A 24054-nucleotide genomic window follows, 5' to 3' on the forward strand; every position below is an offset into this window, starting at 1 on the left:
TTGGTTGCTTTTTTTTTTTTAAGAGCTTTTGACAAAACAGTGCTTGGCGCTGGAAACTTCCCCCACTACCCCCAGTCTCTGCAGGGAATTGAGGCCCCGGTTCAGAAGGTCGGAAACAAAACACCGCGGCGTCCGAAACGATGGAGACCGGAGTCGGCTGCGCTCGCCGGCCGGGCCTCGGATCTGGGCCGCTCGGCTGGCCGTCCCGGCTCCACGGCCAGCTCGTCGCTGCCGGCGGAGCCCCGGGCACCTGGCGAGCAAGGCCGCCAGATCTGCAGAGCAGCGCTGCAACCGAGGTCGGCTCGGCCGCGCACCGGCCTGCCAAAAGGCGGGGGCGCCCCCCTCGACTCGGGCGCCCCGGTCGCGTCGGCCCTTTCTCTGTCTGGCCGCGTTTCCTCCGCCCAGAGAGGGCAAAGAGTCCCGCGCCCTGGCGACCGCCTCCCGCCCGGGCCCCAGAGCGCCCCCTAGGCAGGAAGCCGGCGAGGCGGCCGCGCCTCTGCGGCGAGTTTCTGCGCGCTCGGCTGGGGCGGCCGGGCCCGTCGGCGAGCGGGGCTTCCCCGCCCCTCCCCCGCCCCCTCCCCTCCCCCCCGCGGCCGGAACCTCCCTGCGGGGCGGAGTGATACCGGCGGCGGAGTCGAGCGCGGCGCGGCCGAGAGGGGCGCCCGGGCAGTGCGGGGCGGGCGGCGGGCGGAGGGAGGAGGGGAGAGAGGCGGGGCCGGGGCGGGTTGTTGTGAGGCGACTGCGCTACTGCCGGACCGGGGCGGTTATGGCGGCTCCACATTAACACCCTCCTCCTCCTCCTCCTCCTCCTCCTCCTCCGCCTTCTCCTCCTCCTCCTCCTCCTCCTCCTTTTCCTCCCGCCCGCGCTCGTAAGCCATCTCCCCCTTCCCCCTGACACCTACCTCGTTCCCTCACCTTTCCCCCTCCCCTTTGCTACCATGCCCGGCATGATGGAGAAAGGGCCCGAGTTACTGGGGAAGAACCGATCGGCCAACGGCAGCGCCAAGAGCCCGGCGGGCGGCGTCGGCAGCGGCGCCTCGTCCACCAACGGCGGGCTGCACTACTCGGAGCCCGAGAGCGGCTGCAGCAGCGACGACGAGCACGGTGGTAGCCTCGAACTCCTCCCCGCCAGCCCCCCTCCTCCCTCCCCTCCCCCAGCCCCCTCCCTTCGCCGCGCTCCCGCCCGCCCTCCCTCCCTCCCCTCGGAGCCGGGCGCTGCGGTAGCCTCGAACTCCCGGTGCAGTGCAGCGGCAGCCCCCTCCCTCCCGCGACCCCCGTCCCCCCCCCCCCGCCCTCGACCAATCCTCCGCCCTCCGCCCCCTCGCGCTCCCCGCCCCCATCCGCTGCCATCTCCCGGAGTGCCCGGAGTCGCTATCTTTCCATCACCCTCCGCTGCAGCTTTCCTTACCCCGGCAATTTTATCTTTGATTAAGTGTCTCTTTTCCTTCTCTTATCTTTCTTTTTGTTTCTTTTCTTTCTCGCTCTACTCTTTTTTTTCCCCCTCCTTCTTCTTCTTGGCATTGCTTTGCAGATGTTGGGATGAGAGTCGGAGCCGAATACCAAGCTCGGATCCCTGAATTTGATCCAGGTAGATATATTTGCCCAAACCAGATCGCGTCCCCCCTTTCCTGGGATTGCTTCGGGGTGGGAAGGGGAGCGTGCCGGGCGGGGTGGGGGGCCTGGGTGTGGGCTTGGGCGAGGATGCGGGGCTGGGATGGGGAGGCTGTCAGCCTTGGCAGGGCTGTGACACAGGGCGTGTGGGCAGATGTGTGCATTGCAAGGTTAACATGGTTGCCTTCGGAGGCCACTTGCCCGGTGGTGGCGACGCCTTCGTACCCCCCCCTTGCCCCCGCCCCGAGCTTGGAGAGAGGTGGGGTGAGCCCAGGGAGACGGCCCTGGGCCGATGGGGGGTCTGAGGCTGGTAGGGAGGGGCGGCTGGGAGGAGGCTAAGAGGCTGTGGAAGAACCATGCGAATGTCAATGGCCACGAACCAGCCCGGGAGCCCAGGGCCTCGCTCGGCAAGGGCGGCGGGTGCCCGGGCTGCTGTCACCGGCGAAAGCCCAGGGCGAGCCCTGCCCGGCCGGCGCGCAGCCGGGGTTTTCCTTTTCTCTCTCTTTTTTTTGGGGGGGTGGTGGGGGTGGGGGCGAGGTGCTGGCGCTTGGGTCGCGGCTTCTCGGCGGCGGAGGCGGGGAGGGTGGGCTGCGGCGGGAGGCACACCCCGGCGGCGAGCCGGCCTAGGAAGTGCGACCACAGGACGGCGGCTGCAGCTGCCAAGGAGACATTTTCTCCGCGAGCAGCCAGGTTCCAGCGGCCTCTGCCAGCCCAGCTTGCGGGTTCCCTGTCTACTTTTCTCCAAACAGGCTCCCTGGCGGTCACGGGATTTCTGCCTGGACGGGGATTGGGCGAGAGTTCCGCATATGGAGGCGCCCTCGCTGGAGCCTCCCGGAGCGGAGCGCGCTTCCTTCTCCCTGCCCCATCCAGACCCGACCCTCTTCGCTTAACGCCGAGCACGGGGGTTTAAAAGGGCCACACCTCCGCCCTTTACGAGACCCACCTTTGATCCGTCTTTTACCCAGTGCTCGTTGGCAGTAACCTTCCCGTGTCGGACTCTTAACCTCGGTGTTACACCTTTAAGTTCAAGCCCCACTAGGGGCTTGCTTGTATTTTCTTAGGGGAAACGTGTTTATTTGTTTATAGAATGTTTTGGTGTGGGTTTTTCCCCCCCGTCTCCACCAAGAACAGTGCAAAAACTCCGTTTACCGCCCATTTGAAGAGTGTGTGTAGCAGAGTATCAGGGGGCCCTTGGCTGCTGCTGGACCTAAAGCAGGAGGAGGGGAGGTTCTGTGTGAAAAGGTTACCAGGACAGTCGATTTTCCAGTGGGTTAGAACGGAGCCAGTTGAGGTTGTGTCTTAAATGGCATGGTGTTAATGCTGTTTATTCCAAGCCTGTCGCTGTTAGTTGGGCTTCGGCTAATGTGAAGTGCTTAGGGAAACAAATGTTCTTCACTGATGGAGCTAGTAGCTGAAGGACACTTTCACCTTACTGTGCCTGCCTCGGGTTGTAGCTTGACATTTGGAAAGAGCATGCGTTAGCTTTAAGATAGATGGCATCCCACCCCCTAACTCCCAACTTATTTTGTGAATTAAGCAAGCCTGCCTCGAAGCTGAATTTTCCGAGCCTTGAAATGGAAATGAAAACGATTTCATGGAGTTCTTGGCAGGAGTAGATGAAAGGAACGAACCGTGCACAGTGAAAGTTCACTTCATAATTACAAAAGAATGATTCTGGGTGCACTTTCATACGTTTCTGGATTGGGGCTTTCTTGGCTATTTTGAACTTTTCTCTTTGCCCCACGAGATAGGCTTATGAGTCAATGTTTATTTATTAGGCAACAACCTCAAAATGCGCTTTCTTTCTGAGCAGGTTTGTTAGGGGGTATGCATTGTATTTAAGAGCCAGACTTCACGCTGGAACAGACTCTTACATGCTAAGGCCTGACCACTGTGAAGCATAGGTCGCTTCAGAGGTGTAGGACACCTCCTGCATCTTTCATATGGTCAGTATTTTAGGTGTTGGGTCCCCCACTCATTATTGTGCTTGTTTTCAACCTAAATAGAATGAAACAATCTTGAGGATATTAATATTTTGGAATGGTTGTTTTTCATTTATTTGGAAACTGGAATGGTAATTCTTTAGTAGAATGAGAACAAATGTCACCTTTGTTTAAACAAACAAATACCCTCACTGCCCTCACCTTGTAAGACAGGGTTGAGCTGCCTCTGGGTTTCCTGTAACTCTTTACAGGAACAGAAAGCCTTATCTTTTCACCCAGGCATTTTTTAAGTTCACCTATTTTTCTTTTTCTTCCCTGTGTCATTCTTCTCTAGAATACGACTGAACCTACGCAGTTAGGATTACACTTGGGTGGGCTTTCATATGGTTATTATAGGCTAACCTTGTCAAGCCAGTGTAAATAATCAATCATTACACTTTTGCAAGGGACTATTGAGCCTGTGCCCCACTCAGGTAGTACTGCAGGCATGTTTTAATACTTTGTGCTGTTTTATAAAGTCCTTTGGTATTAATTCAGTATAATTAGGTAAGAAATTAAACATTTGGGAAAACAAATTAATAGTAGAAATCGTGGCATAATCTCTTTATTTTCCTATTACCTTAAGTCTAATGAAGCACTCTATAGACGTTGCTCACCCATAACCCTCCAAGTATTTGCAAGAAAAAGCTCTGAGGTTCTGAGATTAGGAACACAATGTAGGAAAATTAGAGGACTTTTTTTTGTGAAGATTGCTTTGACAAGAGAAGATGATACTGGGGATGATGATGATGAAGCACAGAAAGAATTAGTTATTGAGCTGACATAGAAAATCTGAGAATTAAGAAATGTTAGCGCTATTGAAGTTAGGACAATGTCCCCCAAAGTGGACAATTCTGCGCCCTGAGGGACTCTGTAGTGTGCCAGGGCAGGCTGCAAAAGCAGACAATACTACCAAGTTTTTCATTGTCTATGGAGGACTGAGTAAATTTTCTGCTGAAAAGGTCAGCCAAATAAGTCTGCAAACTCATGGGTTAGGAGATTAGGACCTTAATTAAGAGACTCTTGCCAATAATGGATTTATGGTTCACTAATTAGCATTCTTATTACTTATAATAGCATTTTGGAATCAAATAGTTTTTCTCACTGCCATCGAGTGCTGACTCAGAGTGATCCCTCATAGTTTCAGGAAGTCAGAAATGCCCATCTAGAGTGCTGGGCCTAGGGGAAAGCATTCTGTCTGCATTTCCTGGTTCTAGGAGGTTCCCAGAGCAAGGACCATGAGTCCAAAGTGCACTCTCCACTACTGGTTCTTTCTTGGTGGTATTAAGTCTCTTTCCAAATCTCTGATTATCGTGTGCCTTCCCCACCCCCAACAGTTTTCTTGACGTATAGTTCACATCATGCAGTTTAATAGTTCAGTCACATCAAGAATTGTGTAGTCATCACTACAATTAGTTTTAGAACATTTTCTTCATCCTTTTATCATTGTTAGCTCCCCATTTACCCCCAGCCTCCCCTGCCATGCCCCCAAGGAACCATTAATCCAGATACTATCTCTAGATTTCCTTCCCCTGGATTTCATATACAGAAAAACATCTAAAGCAACAACTAACAATAATAAAGCAAAACATACTTCAGTTGAAAAGCAAGCAGAAAATATTAAAAACTAGAATCAATTTAAGCAACATAAGGAGGACGATCAAGTGCCAGGGTGGTGACGTCTAACGTTCAGCGTAGGCGCAGCAACCCACTTTCCGCTGTGCTCTGCTTATCCTGTGCCCCTTTACAGCTTCATTGTTAGGTTCCTCCAACTTGCTTCCAGTGCCTGCTTAAGTTTGTATATGTACATTTGAGGAGCAGTTATGTGTGATGATTTTAAGAGTCTCGTCTCTGAGATGCCTTTAAGCTAATAAAAGATTGGATGTTCTCTTTGATTTTTCTTGGTCTTAGTTTTTAGTGTCAGAAGACTATATGAGGAGGAATGTTTATAAAACAAGGGTCTTTATAATACTTTGCTTACCTAGTCAAAAGAATATTGAAAAATAATTTTTAAGTTGAAATTTTTTACTGTGAGTTTAAATGGCTGAAGAATATAATCTCCATTGTACTGAAAATATCAAGACTTTGGAATAAAGCTGCTGTGTCCTTACTTTAAATACATACTATCAAACAAATATTACAATAATATAATACCTATTTATAAATCATTTGAGTTGGCTTTTAGCTATCTGAAATTTTATATTGTTCTGATTTACTTTTTGTACCATTTCCTTGTTCTTTTCTCACAGATTTTTACCTTTTGCAATCTATATTTTGTATTTGAAAATACTTTATGGATCACTTTGCCTACTCCCATAGATGTGTTCTTTTTTGGGGGCATCCATTTTTTTCACAATATGTGTTCTTGTCAGCACAAAGTTCAGAGTGTTAAGTCTTTCTTGGCTGAAGTTATTACAGATATGAATGCATAAACTAATGGTCTCGGTGCTGTGATTGAAGAAGGGTTTTGACGGCACTAGTTGATGCCCTGGGAGTTTCAAAACCTTGAACAGAGGACTCTTGTAAGATTGGAGACGGGTAAGAGACTTTCCTCTCTTTCATAAATGAGAGGAGGGCATTTGTGAAAAGAGAGTCTAGTTATGCAGGTGCCTTCTCAAGCAGACCCGCCTTAGGAAAAGAAGACAGGGAAGTTGTAGATCTGAAAATTGCTGCCCTTAAAACGCATTCCTGGTCTTAAGCCCCTTGGAAAGGCTTTGTGTGCCCCAGTTTGAAGTTGGTTATAATAAACGATAATAAACCTATTACTCAGCCTAGGATTAATAGTAGAAATTTAAGAAACACTTAAATCTTAACATTTTTAAAGTTGTATATAGTATATCACATGGTTTTCTTCAAATATTTCTTCTCATTATATGGCAAAAGATAAAACAACTAGGTCACTGCATTCTAAGGGGGTAAATACATTGTTTTAACAATAAAGTTATTTTCTTTTGCTATAAGAGAAGGGGTGTGTCTGACTTGTGAGAAAAAGAAGATCTTGTCAGCCATTGAGTTACACTTTCAAGGGTTGATGAGCGCGAGCACCAGCCATTTGAGTTATAACCACCTTAGATTTATTAAGTTGATTAATAGGTGACAAGAAACATTTCTAGGGAAAAGAAGGGAGCTATGTTTAATATGTGATTACAATCCATTGCCATTGAAGAAATTCTGACTCATAATGATCCTATCTAGGATTTCCAAGGCTATAAATCTTTATGGGAGCAGACTGTCTCATCCTTCTACATTTGAGTAGATAGATTAGAACTATTGTCCTTGTGGTTAGCAGTTTGATGCTTAACTGACAGTGCCAAAAGGGCTTCTTTTAATAGTAGTTGCAATTTATTATAATATTCTTCATGTGCTGGAGCCTTTATCTAGAAGTCCATTTAATTCTCTTAAGCATCTGTAAAGCAAGGCCCGCTCAGTATCCTTTGCACAGATGAGGGGAAAGTCCAGACTGGTTGACTAGATTTGTCCAAGGAGAGCTAGCTGGTAAGTGGCCAGGCTGAGACTACAATCCACCCTTAGCCATTACATTGACACTTAGCATTTCCTGTGAGCTTCATCTTTTGGGCCTGCTTGGCACTTCATAGATGATGGATAATGGTGGTGTCCAATTCAGGGTTAGGGAAAGAATATTTGTAAAATGCTAAATTAGGTATTGTTTGTTATAGGGCGTACCGCCTGCGCCCCGCTCCAGACACCCACGCCCCCCCCCCCTTCACAGATCCCCTAGTGTTAGAAGGGCTGTTAGTCCCCACAGGTCACACCTTTGACTACCATGAGAAGAATTTGGAAGAAATGTAGCCTGCTTTTCATGAGGGAAAAACATAAAATACTTTGAGAAGAAAAATTGCATGTAGACATTACTTCAGACTTTCTGTGATGCAACAGTGAGATGCAAGGAATGTTTAAATATTAAGCATGATACGCGACTAAGCCTTGAGGCTAAGTGGGAACCTTTCTTTGCAGCATTGCTTGTTCTATTAAGTAGGCTTTAAGTGATCATTTTGTAATAAATCAATTGCACAAGAAGAATCAGTCCCATGTTAAAGGATTTTGGCTTAGGATACAGAGAAAAAGCAATAGATTTAATTAAATGTAGGCCTCGTCTAACATGGGTTTTATCTGAGCAGATGGGCTCTTTGGGAATTTTGGTTATAGGGTTAAAAATTAGTGTTAATGAAGTTTTTTTAAGCACTGAAAATTTTATATTTTTTAGTATATTTTGATAACTTCAGATTTTCATTTTCTTAAATTATATTTTAGTTCTTTTATTAAAGATATACTTGTGGGGAAATACAATTGGTTTTAACTTTAAAAAATTTTTAATTATCATCTTTTTAATGCTTTATGTTGCTCCTGATATGTGTTTTTCCCCATCCTTAACCTTTTCCTGATACTAAAACATCATTAAAAAAAAACTTTATTCACTAACCGTGATTGAACTTAGAGTGGTAATGTATGTTTTTCTAAAAAAACCCAAACACTAAACCGCTGATGATAAATTATTTCTTGACCGATAACCTCTAAATGGAGATCACATAGGTAATGAACTTCCTCACTCCTACCGCTTACTGTTTTTTTTTCCTTCCCGATAATAATGTTATGAATGATTACGGTTTAGCCTCAAGAGTTTTATGTTAGTATTAATGTGGATGGGCTTGGGGTTCTGGCATTAGTCAGGAGTGAGATAATTAGTAGAACACAGCACCTCCTCTTTGGGAGAAAATGAGGCTGTGTCCCAGTACAAAGGTATACCTTTTGGAAGCCTAGATAAGGCCCCTCTGAAATGGAATTGACTTGGCAGAGGGTTGGGTTTTGTTTCTTTTGGTTTGTTTTGGTATCCGTTTACCTTTATGTTACCATATAATGGTATTCATAGGTAAAAACAAACTGTCACCATGGTGATAACCAACTCCTAGTGGCCCCACCATCTCAGTGGAAACGTATGCTCCGTGGGCTTTTGGTGGCTGGTTTTTAAGATGCAGGTGGCCAGGCCTTTCTTCAAAGTCTGTGCGAAGACTCGAACCTCTTAACTGTTTGCACCACCCAGCCATTCCTGGGTAGGTCTGAAACCATGTGAAATGCTTGAGAAGATGCTTCACTGTTGAGAGCTTTAATGAACTTGACTGCAATTAAAACATAGGAAGAAGCTAGACAAGGACCACAGAAAATAAGAGGAGGGACCCACATCCATCTTCTTAGCTCAGGTGTCAGACTTTCATGCATTCTCTTTATTCTTAATTGATAGGCAGCTTTAATAGAATTAGATTGTTCTGACTTTCAAAATTGCAGATTAGAAGTAAATTAGAAACAAGGTTAGTATTTCCATGGATTAGAAGGAGGCTCTCAGATTGTATTAACTTTTGTTTCTTGACTTTTCTTGGCCATTTTTTGCCACCTTTTATTTATTAACAGCTTTATTGACACTACATATATTGTACAATAGCTCAATCCTATCGAGAAGAGTTGTACGATTATTACCAAATCAATTTTAAAACATTTTCTTCTTCCGTGTGCTCATTGTTATTTATGTAATTATTTTAATTACAGCAACAATATATACAACAAAGCATTCTCTCAATTCAACAACTTCTACATGTATAATTCATTGCCATTGATTATATTCTTTATGATGTATAATCATTATTGATAAGCTTTTCCAAATTCCACCATCATTGACAAACTCAGTGCCCCCTCCCCTAAGCAGCAGCTCTTTCTCCACCTATGGTAACCATGGGTCAAGTGTGGTTCTTTTTTTGAAGTAGTAGTTTTCTTGATGTCATGCATATTCAACACTTCCATAGTTAAATCGCTTTTAAAAAGAGTTGTATGTACATTATCACAATCAGTTGTAGTGCTCCCTCCCCAGTCTCACGTTCACTGTTTGCTCCCTAATTCACCCCCTATCCCCAAACTGTCCCAGATAAACCATTGCATCAATTAGTGTCTATACATCCATTCCAGTGCTTCATAAACTGGGAAACCTAACCAAAAAATGAAGCAGAAAGAAGAAGAATATTGCAAAAACATACAGTAAGAAAGAAAAGATCAACAATATTTAAAAAACCAGAGAAGAAATTTCTGTTCTAGGACACGTGAGAAATATTTGAGCCTAGAGAAAATTCTGATTGGGTCAAGAGGGAGGTCAGTTGACCCATATCATACCATGGTTCAATCCTCCATAATCCGGTTTCTAGGGATCTCTGACAGTAAAACTGTTGGGGTCCCTTGCGTGTCGCTAGACGAGATCTACCAGAGGCTAATTGACTTTCTCTTTGGAATGTAATTTTATAAAAGGAAATTGTTTAGAAAGAAATAGCTGGCATGCTCTTAGCAAGAAGTAAGATTAAATCAAAATGATTAAAAACAACAAAACTACTGAAATCTGGGCCTATTTAAATATGGGGCAAAACAATATCTGAGGCATTTCATCTAGGTTTGAGAGGAAGTGTTTAATGATGACCTCTAAGTAATGGAAAAAGATTAAACCTGCTTTATTCTCTCTTAAGCAAGGATGGTGTACTTCAGAAAAGAAGATGTTTAAATCGAAGCCAGTGTTCATTTTTCAATTTAATGTAAATCTTTGTTTTCCTTCTCATTTTCCCTGTCCTTTGTTTCTCTTTGCAGGCACTGTACTAAAATAGAAGCTCATATCATTTATACTTAATTTTGAAAGAAAGAAACCTGTCATATTCACAGTAATTAATTTTCCCCCAGGCTCTACAAAGTACACAGAGAAAGACAATGGAGGGATGCTTGTCTGGTCTCCATATCACAGTATCCCAGATGCCAAATGTAAGTTTGCTGCTATTGAATGTTTCTGTGAACAAAGACAACCTAACAGTTGATTAAAAATCTCCCTCTGTTTGTTTTTGGACCTCTCAGATTCTCAGAAGAGAAGAGTTTTATCTGTATTGTTTTGTTTTTGTAATGGAGGTGGTTCTATGAGAGTGATTTTTCCTTTTGAAAGATAGTGGGTTGATCATTCCAATTTGTGTCAGGCCCATGAAGAATGCACAAACCTAGCATCTGATGGCATTCCCACTGAAAGCATCAAGCTGGGGCGGGAGTTACTAACTATGTAGACAGCCGCCCAGGCGTTTCTCGGTTTGTGGAGCTGTAAAGACGTGCCCTCAAGCGGCAAAGAGCCCACTGTCATTACCATTGTCACGAGGAAAGGGAAAAGAAGTGACTTCAGCAGCCCTGGGTCATCTGTGCTCTCCATTTCTGGACGGAGACCTTCAGGATCATTGCCTGTGCACTACTTGAATTATGGTGTGGCTGTAGACTACAGTGTGATGTAGCGGACCCAGTCCCTTGCGGCACATCAGATATAGGAAACACGCAGGTAACAATGCTGAAATACCCATCCTCCATTTAGTTGATGTTGCATTTATAAAACTGTATGGAACAGCTATCCTGGCAGCTGTAAAATAAGCTTGATACTCTAAATAGTAACATCCAGAAGATGTCTCATGGTGGCTATTTAGTCCCCTGAAAATTAATGACGTCCGAAGTCTAAACATATATATTGATGCATTGAGCGGGCTTCGAATGTGTCTGCATACCAGGTGGTTCTTCTTTAAGAGAATTAGAGCACCAGCAAAAAGGTTAGCTGATGGTCTAAGAATCGTGCCCTTGAGGCGTTCTTAACAGAAACCGGAGTTGTTCAGCTGGACTGAGCACTGTAAAACGTAACAGAGGTTTCCGTTCACAAACTACACGTGAACACATCACTGAAGTTTGCTGTTTTAGGACTTGGGGGTTTTTGCAACGTCACATTTCTTAGGCCGAGTGGAAAACAAAATTCAGCACATGGACATCTTGTCACATAATGTTCACTGGAATACTCATCTGGAGACCCCGAGCAGTGGCTAGTCAGCCCTGGCTGTCCGTTACAATCGAAAAGCTGCTCCAGTCTGGTCGCTGTCCCAAACTTAAGGTAGCAGCTGGACATTTTATGTTCAAGGCCCCCCAGTGATTCTAACGCATAGCCAGGCTTGAGGTCCATAGGTCTGTTGATGGTGTTAAGCCTTCTCTTGACTGTAGGACACGTGTGTGAGTTAGCACATACACAGAACTGAAGTGAGTGACCCCTAGGTGCTATGGGTTCTAAAACTGTAGCACAGGAATTTTCTACACCCAAAGCTTAGGCTGGAGAGTTGTAACATCCATAACAATAGCATTATATTAGTATTATGGTTATAATAGCATATTAAACTACTGACAGAATAATAATAAACACTTAGAAAGTTCTTATAATGTCCAGGTGCTATTCTGAGAACTTTGCATATGATAACTTATTAATCCTAAGAAGAGGGGGTTGATTTTATTACCATTTTAGAATGAGGAAGTAAAGGTACAAAGAGGTCAAGCAGCTAGTAATCAGGTGGAGGCTCTTAAACCCAGGTAGACCTATGTTCAGAATTCTTAGTCACTGCTTCTCAAAAATAGATGAAAGCACAGATATAAAAGTGTGTATAAGAGTGAGTGTGCAAAGCCCAGTGCTTTTGAGTTGATTACAATTCATAGCATCCCTATAGGGCAGAGTAGAACTGCCCAGAATATTTCCAAATCTTTACAGAAGCAGATTTTCTTCTGTTGTGTAGATTACATTCTGTTGTGTAGTTAGGGGGTTCAAATTGCCAGCCTTTCCATCAGTAGTCTAGTGCTTAACCACTGGCCCACCAGGGGTTCTAAACCCCCCTGAATGTCATGTATATGTACACGTTTACTGTAAACGATCAGGAAGGAGTGGCTATGGGACTTAACACAAAAGTGAATGTGATCTAGCAGACTTCTAGGCAATGAGCCTTTGAAATAATATATCATCAATGAAACAGTGCTTATCTAAATTCTCTTGACCTGATTACATATGGAGGATGAATAAAGTGCTCAAACATCTTTTATATAGCAAGCAGGCAGGAATTGCTGAAGAAATTTCAGGGATACTGCAGAACACAAGCTACTGCTGTGGAGCTGATTCTGACCTAAAAGCAAGCTTGTAGGACAGCGTAGAGGAGCCCTGGTGGTAGAATGGTTTGGGGTCAGGCTGCTAACTGAAAGATCAGCAGCTCAAACCCACTGGCTATTCCCCTAGAAGAAATACGAGACCAACTCCTGTAGAGTTACGTCTTGGAAACCCCCCAGGGCAGTTCCAGTAGAGTTGCGGTGAGTCAGAATCAACTCAATAGCCGTGAGTTTGGCTTGCTTTGGTTTGGTGGGACAGAGTAAAACGACTGCATGGGGTTTCCAAGGCTGTAAACCTTTCCGGAAGTAAACTCCTATCTTTCTCCCTTGCTGTGGCTGGTAGGCTCACTCAGCCATCCTTGCTGCCGAGCACTGTAACCGTTCTGCCACCAAGACTCAGCACAGAGTTACTGAAGCATACTTAGATAAATCATCATCATTGTACGTAAATGACCGAACACATGCTAAACTATCCTTTATGCCGCAGTCAGAAAGAAGATGGTAAATTGGCCTTTGGGCTAACTCTGAATATGAGAGAGTGTCTTAAATAGGCAAGTCTCTTCAAATAAAGACTTGCACAGAAAATCAAGACATTAAAACATTGTAGGTTTTTTTGTTATTTGTTTTGGTTGTGTGTGTGTGTAAAACAATTATAATGTCAGTGGATTGAACAAGTGTATGCTACATGGTCATAGAGATAAATAATGCTACATAAAATTTGGATGTAGTGAACTTTTGACCCTATTTATATAAGCAACGGTCTCTTTGTTATAACATTTTAATTTCTAGACTATGAATGATTATACTTTGTTGTATTAGAAAAATTAGACCTGGACGTGAATGAAAATAATTGTTTCTCATCGTTCTGTTCCAGTGGACGAGTATATTGCGATCGCAAAGGAAAAGCATGGCTACAATGTGGAGCAGGTATGTAGCGAACACAGCAGTCAGGCCTGCCTCGCTCCTTCCCAATTACAAAGGCATCTAACGGCCACTCCTAGCCTCAGAAGCTCAGCCAACGTTACAGAGAAGAAAAATGTTTTAGCAAAAGTCTGACTTTTCGTTATTCTGAATTTCACTCCTAAACTTCATTCCTCTCAAAAACTTGAGCACTGTTCTCACTGTCTTTGGTTTGGGTTCTAAAAGCATGCAGTAACAGATATTGGTCCAAATGAGAAATATGTTTTGTTGTATTTAGGGACAACTATACCTGAATAGAATTTTGATACCGTCTATACTCGTGTATAAGCTGCGTCTTTCAGCGCATTGTTGGTGGAGCTTTGGGGTAGAATTAGGTGCCGCGGCTGAAATTCTAGTCGGCTTATACTCGAGTATATGCGGTAAATCTTCCATTCAGAAAAAAGATTTCAGATAGTTTTTGTTTTGCTTTTTGATCCTAAACATCTAAAAGTTATGCTTGTCATTTAAAGAAAAAATTTAAGAGTTCTTAATTTTGATTGAAATAATTCACAAGGGGTTCTGATTTTTGTGCTTCTTTTAATGACTCTAAAAACCATATGTATGTGAGGGTAATAAATGTACAAATGTGCTTTACACAATTGATATATGTATGGATTGTGATAAGAGTTATATGAGCCCCTAATAAAATGATTTTTTTAAAAACAAAAACCATATGTATGGTTCACTGCTTCTAATTATGAGTGAGTTTGAGAACATGGCAAGAGAAAAATAAAGATTTCTAAGCCCTATTTCTACTAAGTACACCAACTTTCATTAGAATTAATAGTAAAATGATTTGATTTGCTTTTAGACAAGTAGTAAATGTGTCATAAACCTGGATTAAGGTCTCATTTTTTAATACTTGGGGATATAGTTACATCATAAACTAAAGTCATATGATCTGTGAAATTGAGTCATTTCTTTCCAAATGGAGTTAATTTTTTGGTGTGAATTTTGAAGCCCTTACTTTTATCCTGTGTTTTAAGCCTTTTCAGTTTATTAGAACATTTATCTCTTTCAAATGTGCTGCATGTGTTTTTGATTCATAATAGTTTTAAAGGACTACAATCTAAGTTTAGAAGATGTCCATTTCAGGCTTTCTGGGTACTTGGCAATCAAGTCATTGAAATTACTGATAGGGCTGAAGGAGAATTCTCTGCTGGTGTTGGAGCGACCGTTAGAAGTACGTGTTAGGGTAGTGAGCTGTGAACATTGTAGGTGAGGTGCTCTTCTAGGGTTTTAATCCGTGACATAGTTCTGAAAAGTTACAATTTAAATATTCCTATACCGAATTTCCTCTTAACCAAGCACTTTTGGTTTTGTGCTGTAATTAGTGTCAGACTTCACTCAACTATTGATTTACTGGGTATTTTCCTTTTAGCATTTCTTAAAGCTTTGACAAGTGAATAAATATGGGGGGAAATCTGAGTCTACAGCTTTGCTTCGGTAATTAGTCACTCTCCTGAGCTCACCGTTTTTCCTAGATTCTGCAGCAAGTACGGTATGTCAGGATAGTCACTGTTCTGAGGCCCTGATTTAAAAAAAATAACTAAAAATGCTCTCCTATTTGGTTACTCTTAATTAAAAGCCCCAAACTGTGAGTGTGTTTTCAGTTGAACTTGCAGGCTTAAACTTTTAACCTAATTTGTGTTGAACTTTCTTAAGTAAGTGTAATGAAACCTAAGTCCATTAAAACCAAAGGGGAATGATTTCTCTTCAAAGGCACTTGGCATGTTGTTCTGGCATAAGCATAACATTGAGAAGTCCCTTGCTGATCTCCCTAATTTCACCCCCTTTCCGGATGAGTGGACAGTGGAAGATAAAGTCCTCTTTGAGCAAGCCTTTAGTTTTCATGGGAAGAGCTTTCACAGGATTCAGCAAATGGTAATGGTGCTTTCAGTCTTTCTGTGATTCATACTTGAATGACATACTGTTAAGGACTTCCTTATTATCAAATATAAAACTGTTCGCAATTTAATTCTAAATAATTATATATTGAAATATATAATAATTCTGCTTTTGGCAACCAATAAAGTGCATGACAGTTGCGTGCTCTTTCACACTAACCAGTGCTTATTTTAGTTTAACTAGGTATGTAGTAGATGTTAACTGTATTTGTAATTCGGGAAGGGGAGGGGAGATCAAAATTCCCATTCTTAAATAATTTTAAAATATATCCTTTATGTGCTTTACACGATTGATGTATATGTGGATTGTAGTAAGAGTTGTATGAACCCCAATAAAATGATTTAAATATATATATATTTCCTTTTCTTTTACTCAATAGAATGCTTTTTTCTAACTTATTTGGGTTGTAAACACCCAATATAAGAATTCATTATTTCAATTTTGTTATCAGCTACTGCTGCTGTTTGTTTTTTGTTGTTGATTTAAAGTAGGAATACTGGAGATTTCAGGCACTTAAATTTGAATAATATGATAAAACTGTATAAACCTGAGAGCTTGGTGTAGTAAACAATTAATTTTAGCCCAATGGATGGGAATTATGAAATATTCACAAATATATCTAGATGCCTTCCATTCCCAGAGAGTAAACTTTTTTGACTGGGGGCCATCTCCCTGTCGGCCAGTATGGCAGATATAGTGCATGGTACTTAGACTATACACAAAAGCTGTGTTTGCCAAATACAATCTGTTTGCACGATGTATCTTTTTAAAACCTGGATTTAAAACAAAGTTCTTGTTTTAAGTTTACTGTGAAAATACTTGAATGGCTCTTCTTGGAAAAATTGTGCTAAGTAAAAGAGACCATGTATTATGTGAATCCATTCACCTGAAATGTCCAGAGAGGGAAAATCTGCAGAGGTAGAGTGTGATTGCCAGGGCTTGGCGAGGGAGGAATGAGAGAGGCTGCTAATGGGTACAGGACTTCTTGATGTAGCAGACACAATGTGAGGGAATGAGTTCCTATGGTTACACAATATCATGAATATACTTAAAATCTTTTCAAGTGGTGACTTTTATGGTATTTGAATTATTATCTTAATTTATTAAATTCCAATTTATATAGAGATAAAAACAGTTGTGTCCCTTTGTAAAGAAAACAGATCTTGACCACCACCAGCATGACTGTGGCAGGGGACTCGGGGGGGCGGGGACATTCTCACCGTTACATTGTGACCCCTGCCTCTCACAGGGCGAGTAGGAAAGTTCCCTCAGAAATGACGGAGACACTGGTGTGGCAGGGAACTCTGTGACTACATAGTACTATTTAGCTCTGTAAATCATAAGGATATTCTAAATCGCTTGCATTTATGCTTTTATTTGCTATGTAGCTGATCGAACATATGCTTTGTTGTTGGCTTTTTAAAGCTTCCAGATAAGACAATTGCGAGCCTCGTAAAATACTACTACTCCTGGAAAAAGACTCGATCCAGGACAAGTCTGATGGACCGCCAAGCTCGTAAACTAGCTAACAGACATAATCAAGGGGACAGGTACGTTCAGTGCCTTCTGCAATTGCATTGTTAGGGACACTGCATTGGATTGCTTATATCTTTGACATCAGAAAAAATTTCACAACGCATTATAAATACTTGCCATCCTTACATTCTGTTTCTACTCTGACAGGAAGAGCCGAGTGGTCAGAAATCTTAAGAGTAAGAATTCTCTTCAACCCTTTAACTCATACCAGCAAATATCCCATCTGAGTTATACTTGAGTTGTATTTAGCAGTAATCATAATTTTTAGTATTGTATAGTCAGTACATATAGTTAGAATATTTTAAGGAATGTATTCTTTGGAAGATGCTCTTTGCACAGTTGTCTGAGTGACTGGAAGTCTGCGCTATTGTAGCCGGGCCTTTCTCGCAGTAAAGATCGTTTTACTTGGTTTTGCCTGTCTTTATCCTGTAGCCAGAAAACTGAAATATGTTCATGCTTTTTTCCACCCAAATGATCAATGTGTTTCTAACCCCATTTCCAGTGTGTGTGGGGGGGGGGGGGGGCGGGGGGGTATCTATGTTCTCTCTCTTAGCTAAAAATGTTTGCTAAATGAGTCTCTAAACCCAAAAGGTTCAATGTTTTATTTACATAGTAAATATATAAATTACAAGTTCATCCTCCTGAGGACAAGTATCGTTCTATTGGAAACTAATAATAAAAGTATTTGAGTTTATTAAAGTTTGATAAGAATGTTGGAATAGAATTGAATGGAGACAATTAAGTTTACTAATCTTCATTTCTTTTCAGTGATGATGATGTGGAAGAAACACATCCAATGGATGGGAATGATAGTGATTATGATCCTAAAAAGGAAACCAAAAAAGAGGTAATGGTAATTATTAAATAGAGTTCTTGTAATTTTTCTATAAATCTACTCATGTAACACATACAAATATTCATACCAAGGAAAGTCTTTAATAGTTAAATAAATCCGAGCCCTCCTGGTTCTGACTCATGGTCTCCATGTGTGTTAGAGTAGAACTGTGCCCCAAAGGTTTTCAGTAGCTGACGTTGCAGAAGTAGATGGCCAGTCCTTTTTCTTCGAAGGCCACTCTCTCAAAAAACCAAACATGCTGCCATTGAGTCAATGCCAACTCATAGCAGCCCCACAGGGTAGGGTAGAGCTGCCCCTGTGGATTTCTGAGACTGTTTATGGGGATAGAAAGCCTCATCTTTTGCCGTGGAGCACACCCAGTGGTTTCAAACTGCTGACCTTGTGGTTAGCAGTCCAAATCATAACCGCTACAACCAGGACCACTGTGGGTATACTCACACCCCAAGCTGGCTGCTGACAGTGTCATTCGTTTGCAGTGTACAGGACTCTCAGTTCAAGAGGTAGTGTGTTTCAGTGCCAACTGGAAGCTTTTGGGTCAGCACTCTAGAACTCAGTGAGCCAGCAATCTAAGTGGGTTTAGTGCTCTCTGCCACCAAGAAGTGAAAGTCCTGCCATGGGTGACCCAGGTTCTGTAATCCACGGGAAATCTACAAATGAGGGTATAAGCATCCTGATTTTGTTACCTTGTTTTCCTGTTGTAGCTTGTTCAAAGTTAGCATAGCTGCGGGGGCCCTGGTGGCACAGCTGTGAAAGGCTCAGCTGTGAAACGAAAAGTCAGCTGGTCAAGCCCACCTGCTATCTGGGGGAAAGATGTGGCAGTCTGCCTCTGTAAAGGTTACAGTGAGGGCAGTTCTGCTCTTCTACTGGGCTTCTGTGAGTAAGAACCGACTCACAGCAGTGGATTTATTAGTTTTGGGTTAACATACCTGCCACTCAGGTATATTGACACATTCAGCAAACACACTGAGACCCTACACATTTTGGACCACACATGGATGCCACCTAAAACTTGGCAGATAACGTCTCCTCCTAGTTCAGGACAGTATCAGGCAGGGAACACCCATAAAGCTCTGACTGATGGCAAACTGGGGTATACACTGGACTGCGCCTCGCAAGGTCCATGATTCAAAACCACCAGACACTCGGAGAAAGACGAGGTTTTCTATTCTCAGACAGCCGCAGTCTCAGAAACCCACAGGGGCAATTGTACCCTGTCGTGTAGCACCGCTATGAGTCACAGTCAGCTCAGTGACCGTGAGCTCGGTTCTGTGTCTCCCTGACTTCTCTATGTCCCTACCACTCTTTTCATCCCACTGAGGACATTGAACTTGGTGGAGCTCCTCCGCCGAGGAGGAGATAGAAGAATCGCAGACTAGAAAAGTACTCTCACTCTTCAGTATAGTTAAAATAATGGTGACGTAAATCAGTAAGAAAGGCAACGTTAGGACTCATACTGCTTACTACGGCAAGGAGTTAAATCACAAAAATGGCCCAAGTGCCGGCATAGAAGAAGGTGTAGCTGTAAAATCGTAAAATGAGTGCTGAGATTGGAGACAGTAGATCTGAGTCACATAAACAATGTTTACCAGCTATATGACCTCATCCAGTGTACTGACTCCATCCCTCATAGGTCATTTAGTGTCATAGCCCATGCTGACCCCTTTCCTTATCTTAAACTCTTCCTCTGTGAAAAAATTTTAAATCCTTCTCTCCTCAAATTCATATTTTTCTGCTGAATGTTCCTAAATTCTCTGATTCCTTTCTTTCTGCCAGCCTAGTCCTTTTGTCTGCTTCCCTGAACCGTAGGCCAGTGAGCATCTCATTGGATTGCTCTCTTCTCACTGCCTGGAGCTCCCTTCCCCAGGCCTGGAAAGCTATGGTGCTGGCGCACTTGTTCTTCTTGGTGGGAAAGGCCCAGGCCGGGAAAACAGCCTAATGATATAGATTGGTGCTGCTTTAGAAAGTAGTTTTCAATCTTAGTGTAGTCCTCTGCCTCTCTCTCTCTCTCTCTCTCTCTCTCTCTCTCTCTCTCTCTCTCTCTTTAAAAAAATAGTATTATATACTTCGCAGGCCTTCTGTGCAGGCCTCTGCCGAGTCCCTCCCATGGGTGCTGCTTAGTCATCATTGCCTTTGAGTTGTTAGCTGCCTTTGGTCAGATGAAAGCAACAGGGTCACTCTGAAAATCAGAGGCATTGTCTATTACTGTAGCATCCATGGGGGAGAATATCTGTAATAAATGTTGCTGTTGTCTTAGTCTCTCTTTTGAATATTAATTTCTTTCTACCCATCGCCTACCACTCCCCTCCCCCCCCCCCCCATAAAACTTGGCAGGTAACTTTACCTTCTACTTCACTGAAAATGTCAGGCAGAGAGGCACTCCCTGAAATTCCAGCGCTTTATCCTAACCTCTGCTTGTACAGTTAGAACGTTCTAATTACCGATTTCCCCACCAAACTGTGAACTCTTTGAAACCAGGACTGAGTTAGTCATCTTGTGCCCCAGCATTTTATATATGGCAGGTAGTCAGTTTCTCTGTTTGTGGGATGAACAGTCTGCCTGAATGCCGCCCGCCCTCTCTCTGGCTCCACAGCAAGAAGGGCCCTTTCCCTTGGTCTGAACCATCCCCACTGCTTGTGCAGCCTTAGCCAGCCCTTTATATCTCTGGGACTTTCTCCATCACTTCTCCCATCTTCTGCTCATATTTTTAACCTTTTTACTGTAGCTGAAGTATGTTCAGCTCTTTCCGTTTAAAAACAAAATCATCTTCGCCCAAGCCTTCGTGCAGGAACTGGGCTCCTGGCTTCATTCTGGAGGTGGCTTCAGTCAGGCTGCTCCTGTCCTCCTGCCTCCCTCAAACTGCTGACAGTGGCCACCAGTAATAACCTGACTGCCACATCCGGGATTACAGTCACTCGCTCTGGCGTGGTTAAGTCCCAAAGACCAGGTTGTGAGGTAACCTGTATTCTTGGAAGAGATGGCGACCACACCCTCACTTCAACACTGATTTCTTCCCCCAATCCCACCACTCATTGTTCACGGGTCCCCCCAGTGCCTCCCAGGAGGGTTGTGGCCCTACTCTGTTCACTGTGGCCAGGGACCCCACTTGTCCGCCTACACTTCAGGCCTTCCTGGCTCCTGGCCCTCTCCTAACCAACCTCTCCAGCACCTTTGTTTGGATCGTTATCCAGCCCTCCTCTGCCTACCTGTGATGTCTCATCATTTCTCGCCCCACACCTCTGTGGCCAGATGGAGACATCGCAGGTGACTAGGAGAAGATGCCATCACTCCTGTGACCTCCAGTATTGCCATTTGGGGCAGCCTGCAGAGGGCGCCACAGGCCCAGTCACAGACCTGCATCCGGCCCACACCATCGGAGGAGGCACCTTACTGCCGACCAATTTTTCCAGTTGTTGGAAATGTGAAGCGTGATATAATAGCTGTTAACTGTGAGATTGGCGTGTGCCCTGTTTGTCCTCCATCATTTCAATCTGTCAGCCCCTTCTTCAAAATCTCTGTACCTTTGACACGACCATCTGCAGATTGCTGTCTCCTTTATCAAGCATTATGTCTCCATTTTAGTGACTTCTGTTCCACTCTTCATTTTAATTCTCTCAATATAACTGTAGGATTTCTTTTCTTTTTTTATTTTATTTTTTTCTGAATTACTGCACCAGTTCTCTGACCTAGCTTAATTCCATGCCTCAAGACCCTTCCCACCGTCTCTTCAAACCATTGTATACCCGATTGCTAAAGAATCTTTTAAAAACCATCTCAATACTTGAAACTCCTTTAGGGCTTTGTCTGTGGGATAAACACCAGCTCTTTACCCAGCCATTCCCTACTCCACTGCACTTATTTCAAATAGCTGCAAGTGTTTTACCATGAGCCTTTTCATTCCCTGGCTTGTGTGCTGTGGTTATGTTGCTCTCTCCTTTCTCAAATCTGCCAAGAAAACTCCCCAGAACTATAAGATCTGTCTTCACTGTAGAATCACCCTATGTGGTGGGTGGTCAAACTGTCTTCTCTCTCTCAGAGCATCCCTTTTGTGGGTGGTGAGCTTTATTGAGCAAGAATTGTGGCTTAACTACTTTTGTAGTCCCAGGGTGTGGTACATAATAGGCATGCAGTGAAACTTACTATAGTGAATAATAATACATGTCATAAACGCTAACTCTGAACAGATAGGAGGGATTTAGAATTTGGTTTAGGTTATCTGAAGTGTATAGATATGGGAGGTACTGTTTGCCTAACTCTAAGATGATGCATAGCTGTTTGGTTTTGTCTGAGATCTCATCCTATTGGCAGATACCATGAGAGGGATATAAATTTAACAGTATGAAAAGGATGCCACTGCAAGGTTGTGTTCCAGAGGTGGCACTGCATGTCAGCGGCTCCATGCCTGTGTCTGCTTTTTCATAACTGATAGAGACATCAGGCAGGGGAAGATGCGAGGGGGTTTCAAAAAGTTCATGGGGAAATTTTTACCTTGTAATTCCATTTCTCTGCAAACTTTATGAAGCCCCCTCGTACTACATTATTTTACTGTCATTCTTCATAGCTGCTACTGTAGGTTACTGACACTTTCCATAACATTTTTTTTAACTTTTGAAAATTAATGAAATATAACACCAGCATGTCATCACTGAGAAAGACGGGGCTTTTTACTCCCTTAAAGATTTACAGTCTCAGAAAGTCCCAGGGGCGATTCTACCCCGTCCTACAGGGCTGCGAGGAGTCAGCCCCTCCTCGGTGGCAGTGGATTTGGTTCATCTGTCACTGCGCTCAGGAAACGCGGTCCTGCACTTCCTAAATTGCATCCCCTCTTGTCCTCTTCAGAGGGACCCATTATCCGAAAATTTGTCAGCTCTTATTGCTGTTTGCTTTTACAGAGTCTTAACACATCACATGTATTTCTGAGCAATGCATCATTTAGTTTTGTTCATTTTGAACTTTATTTAAGTGAAATAATGTATTTGCTCTTAGAATCATTAAATCTCTTCTTCGCTACTTTTTTTCCCCTCTAACTCCCAATGTGTGTTTGCAATTCATTTTCATTATTATAGTATTCTGTTGTGTATACAGACACCCAAACTGACCTATTTTCTTATTAACAGACATCATTTCCAATTTTTTATTACTATGAACAACACTGATAGGAGCATGTCTTAGATACACATTCTTAATAATTTCTTGAGGTCAATGGTTCTCAGCCAGGTTTTGCTTGCCTCCCTGGAGGAGGCATTTGAAAATTATGGGCACATTTTCTTCTTCTCATGATCAGGGGGCATCACTAGGGTATAGCAGGCAGGGAAAGGGATGCCAGCTCTCCTGAAATGTGCAGCAAAAATTGTTCCAACAGCATTTATCAGTAACTTAGCAGTGCTGGCACCACCGGATTGGAGTTGAATTACTCTGCTTCAGGGGTACAACTACGTTCAACTTTTTTAGGTAATAGGAAATTGGTTTCCATGTTCTTCTACTGGACTATAAGAGTGATCATTGGCTGCTGTGTGTGTGTGTGTGTGTGCCAGTATTCAATATAATTCAGCTTTTAAGTAAAAATTTGGTAGTATCAAATGGAATCTCCTGGTATTCCTAACATCATTCATTAGATTACTAGAGAGCTGGGCATTTTTCCATTTATTGGGTAACTTGCCTTAGTTGAAATGTGTGTGTGCTTTAACCTCCTTTCCTACTGAGTCTTTTTTCAAATAGAATATATGATTATTTTCTATGAAACTCTTTATTATACTAATTCCCTGGTTAAATATGTTAGAGATTTTTAAGCAGAGTGTATATTTTTATTCACTTTGTATATTTTTTATTTCTTCTGAAAGTGAGTTACTTTTTATCTTAATAATCTTTAGTGGTAGTGGAATTTTGTTCATCTTGTGAGGTTTGTTTGTAGTTGCTGGCTGCCACCAAGTCGGTTCCAGCTCCTAGCGGCCCTCTGTCCAACAGCATGACACACACCCAGACCCGGGCCTCCTCACAACTGTTCCGTTTGAGTCCTCTGTTTCAGCGATCTTTCCGGCTCATCTCATCAAGGACCGTCCCTTCTCCACTGCCCCTGTGCTTTACTAAGCATGATGCCCTTTTCAAGGGACTGGTCTTTCCTGAGAGCTTGTCCAAAGTAGAGAAGAGGAAGTCTCCCTGTAAGGAGTATTGTAGCGTGCTTCTGGCAGGCTGCAATATTGTCAATATTCCTCAACAATGCTATAA

General features: G+C 43.1%; 1 protein-coding gene across 5 annotated transcripts in view; it reads left to right on the forward strand.

Annotated features, from left to right (window-relative positions):
- Positions 1–744: 744 nt before the first annotated feature.
- RCOR3 (REST corepressor 3) overlaps positions 745–24054 on the forward strand; it is a 50703-nt gene continuing 27393 nt past the window's right edge. Inside the window, exons 1-7 of one of the 5 annotated variants that reach the window (XM_075530006.1) lie at positions 745–1107; positions 1532–1588; positions 10320–10397; positions 13447–13499; positions 15255–15416; positions 16866–16990; positions 17745–17823. In XM_075530006.1, coding sequence (XP_075386121.1) covers positions 939–1107; positions 1532–1588; positions 10320–10397; positions 13447–13499; positions 15255–15416; positions 16866–16990; positions 17745–17823 — 723 coding nt within the window. In that variant the 5' untranslated portion in view covers positions 745–938. The remainder of the gene's footprint in view (positions 1108–1531; positions 1589–10319; positions 10398–13446; positions 13500–15254; positions 15417–16865; positions 16991–17744; positions 17824–24054) is intronic. The other 4 variants (XM_075530021.1, XM_075530014.1, XM_075530026.1 and 1 more) reach the window with 4 other exon arrangements.

The sequence above is a fragment of the Tenrec ecaudatus genome, chromosome 1 (assembly GCF_050624435.1).
Source record: "Tenrec ecaudatus isolate mTenEca1 chromosome 1, mTenEca1.hap1, whole genome shotgun sequence".
NCBI classification, from domain to species: Eukaryota; Metazoa; Chordata; class Mammalia; order Afrosoricida; family Tenrecidae; genus Tenrec; species Tenrec ecaudatus.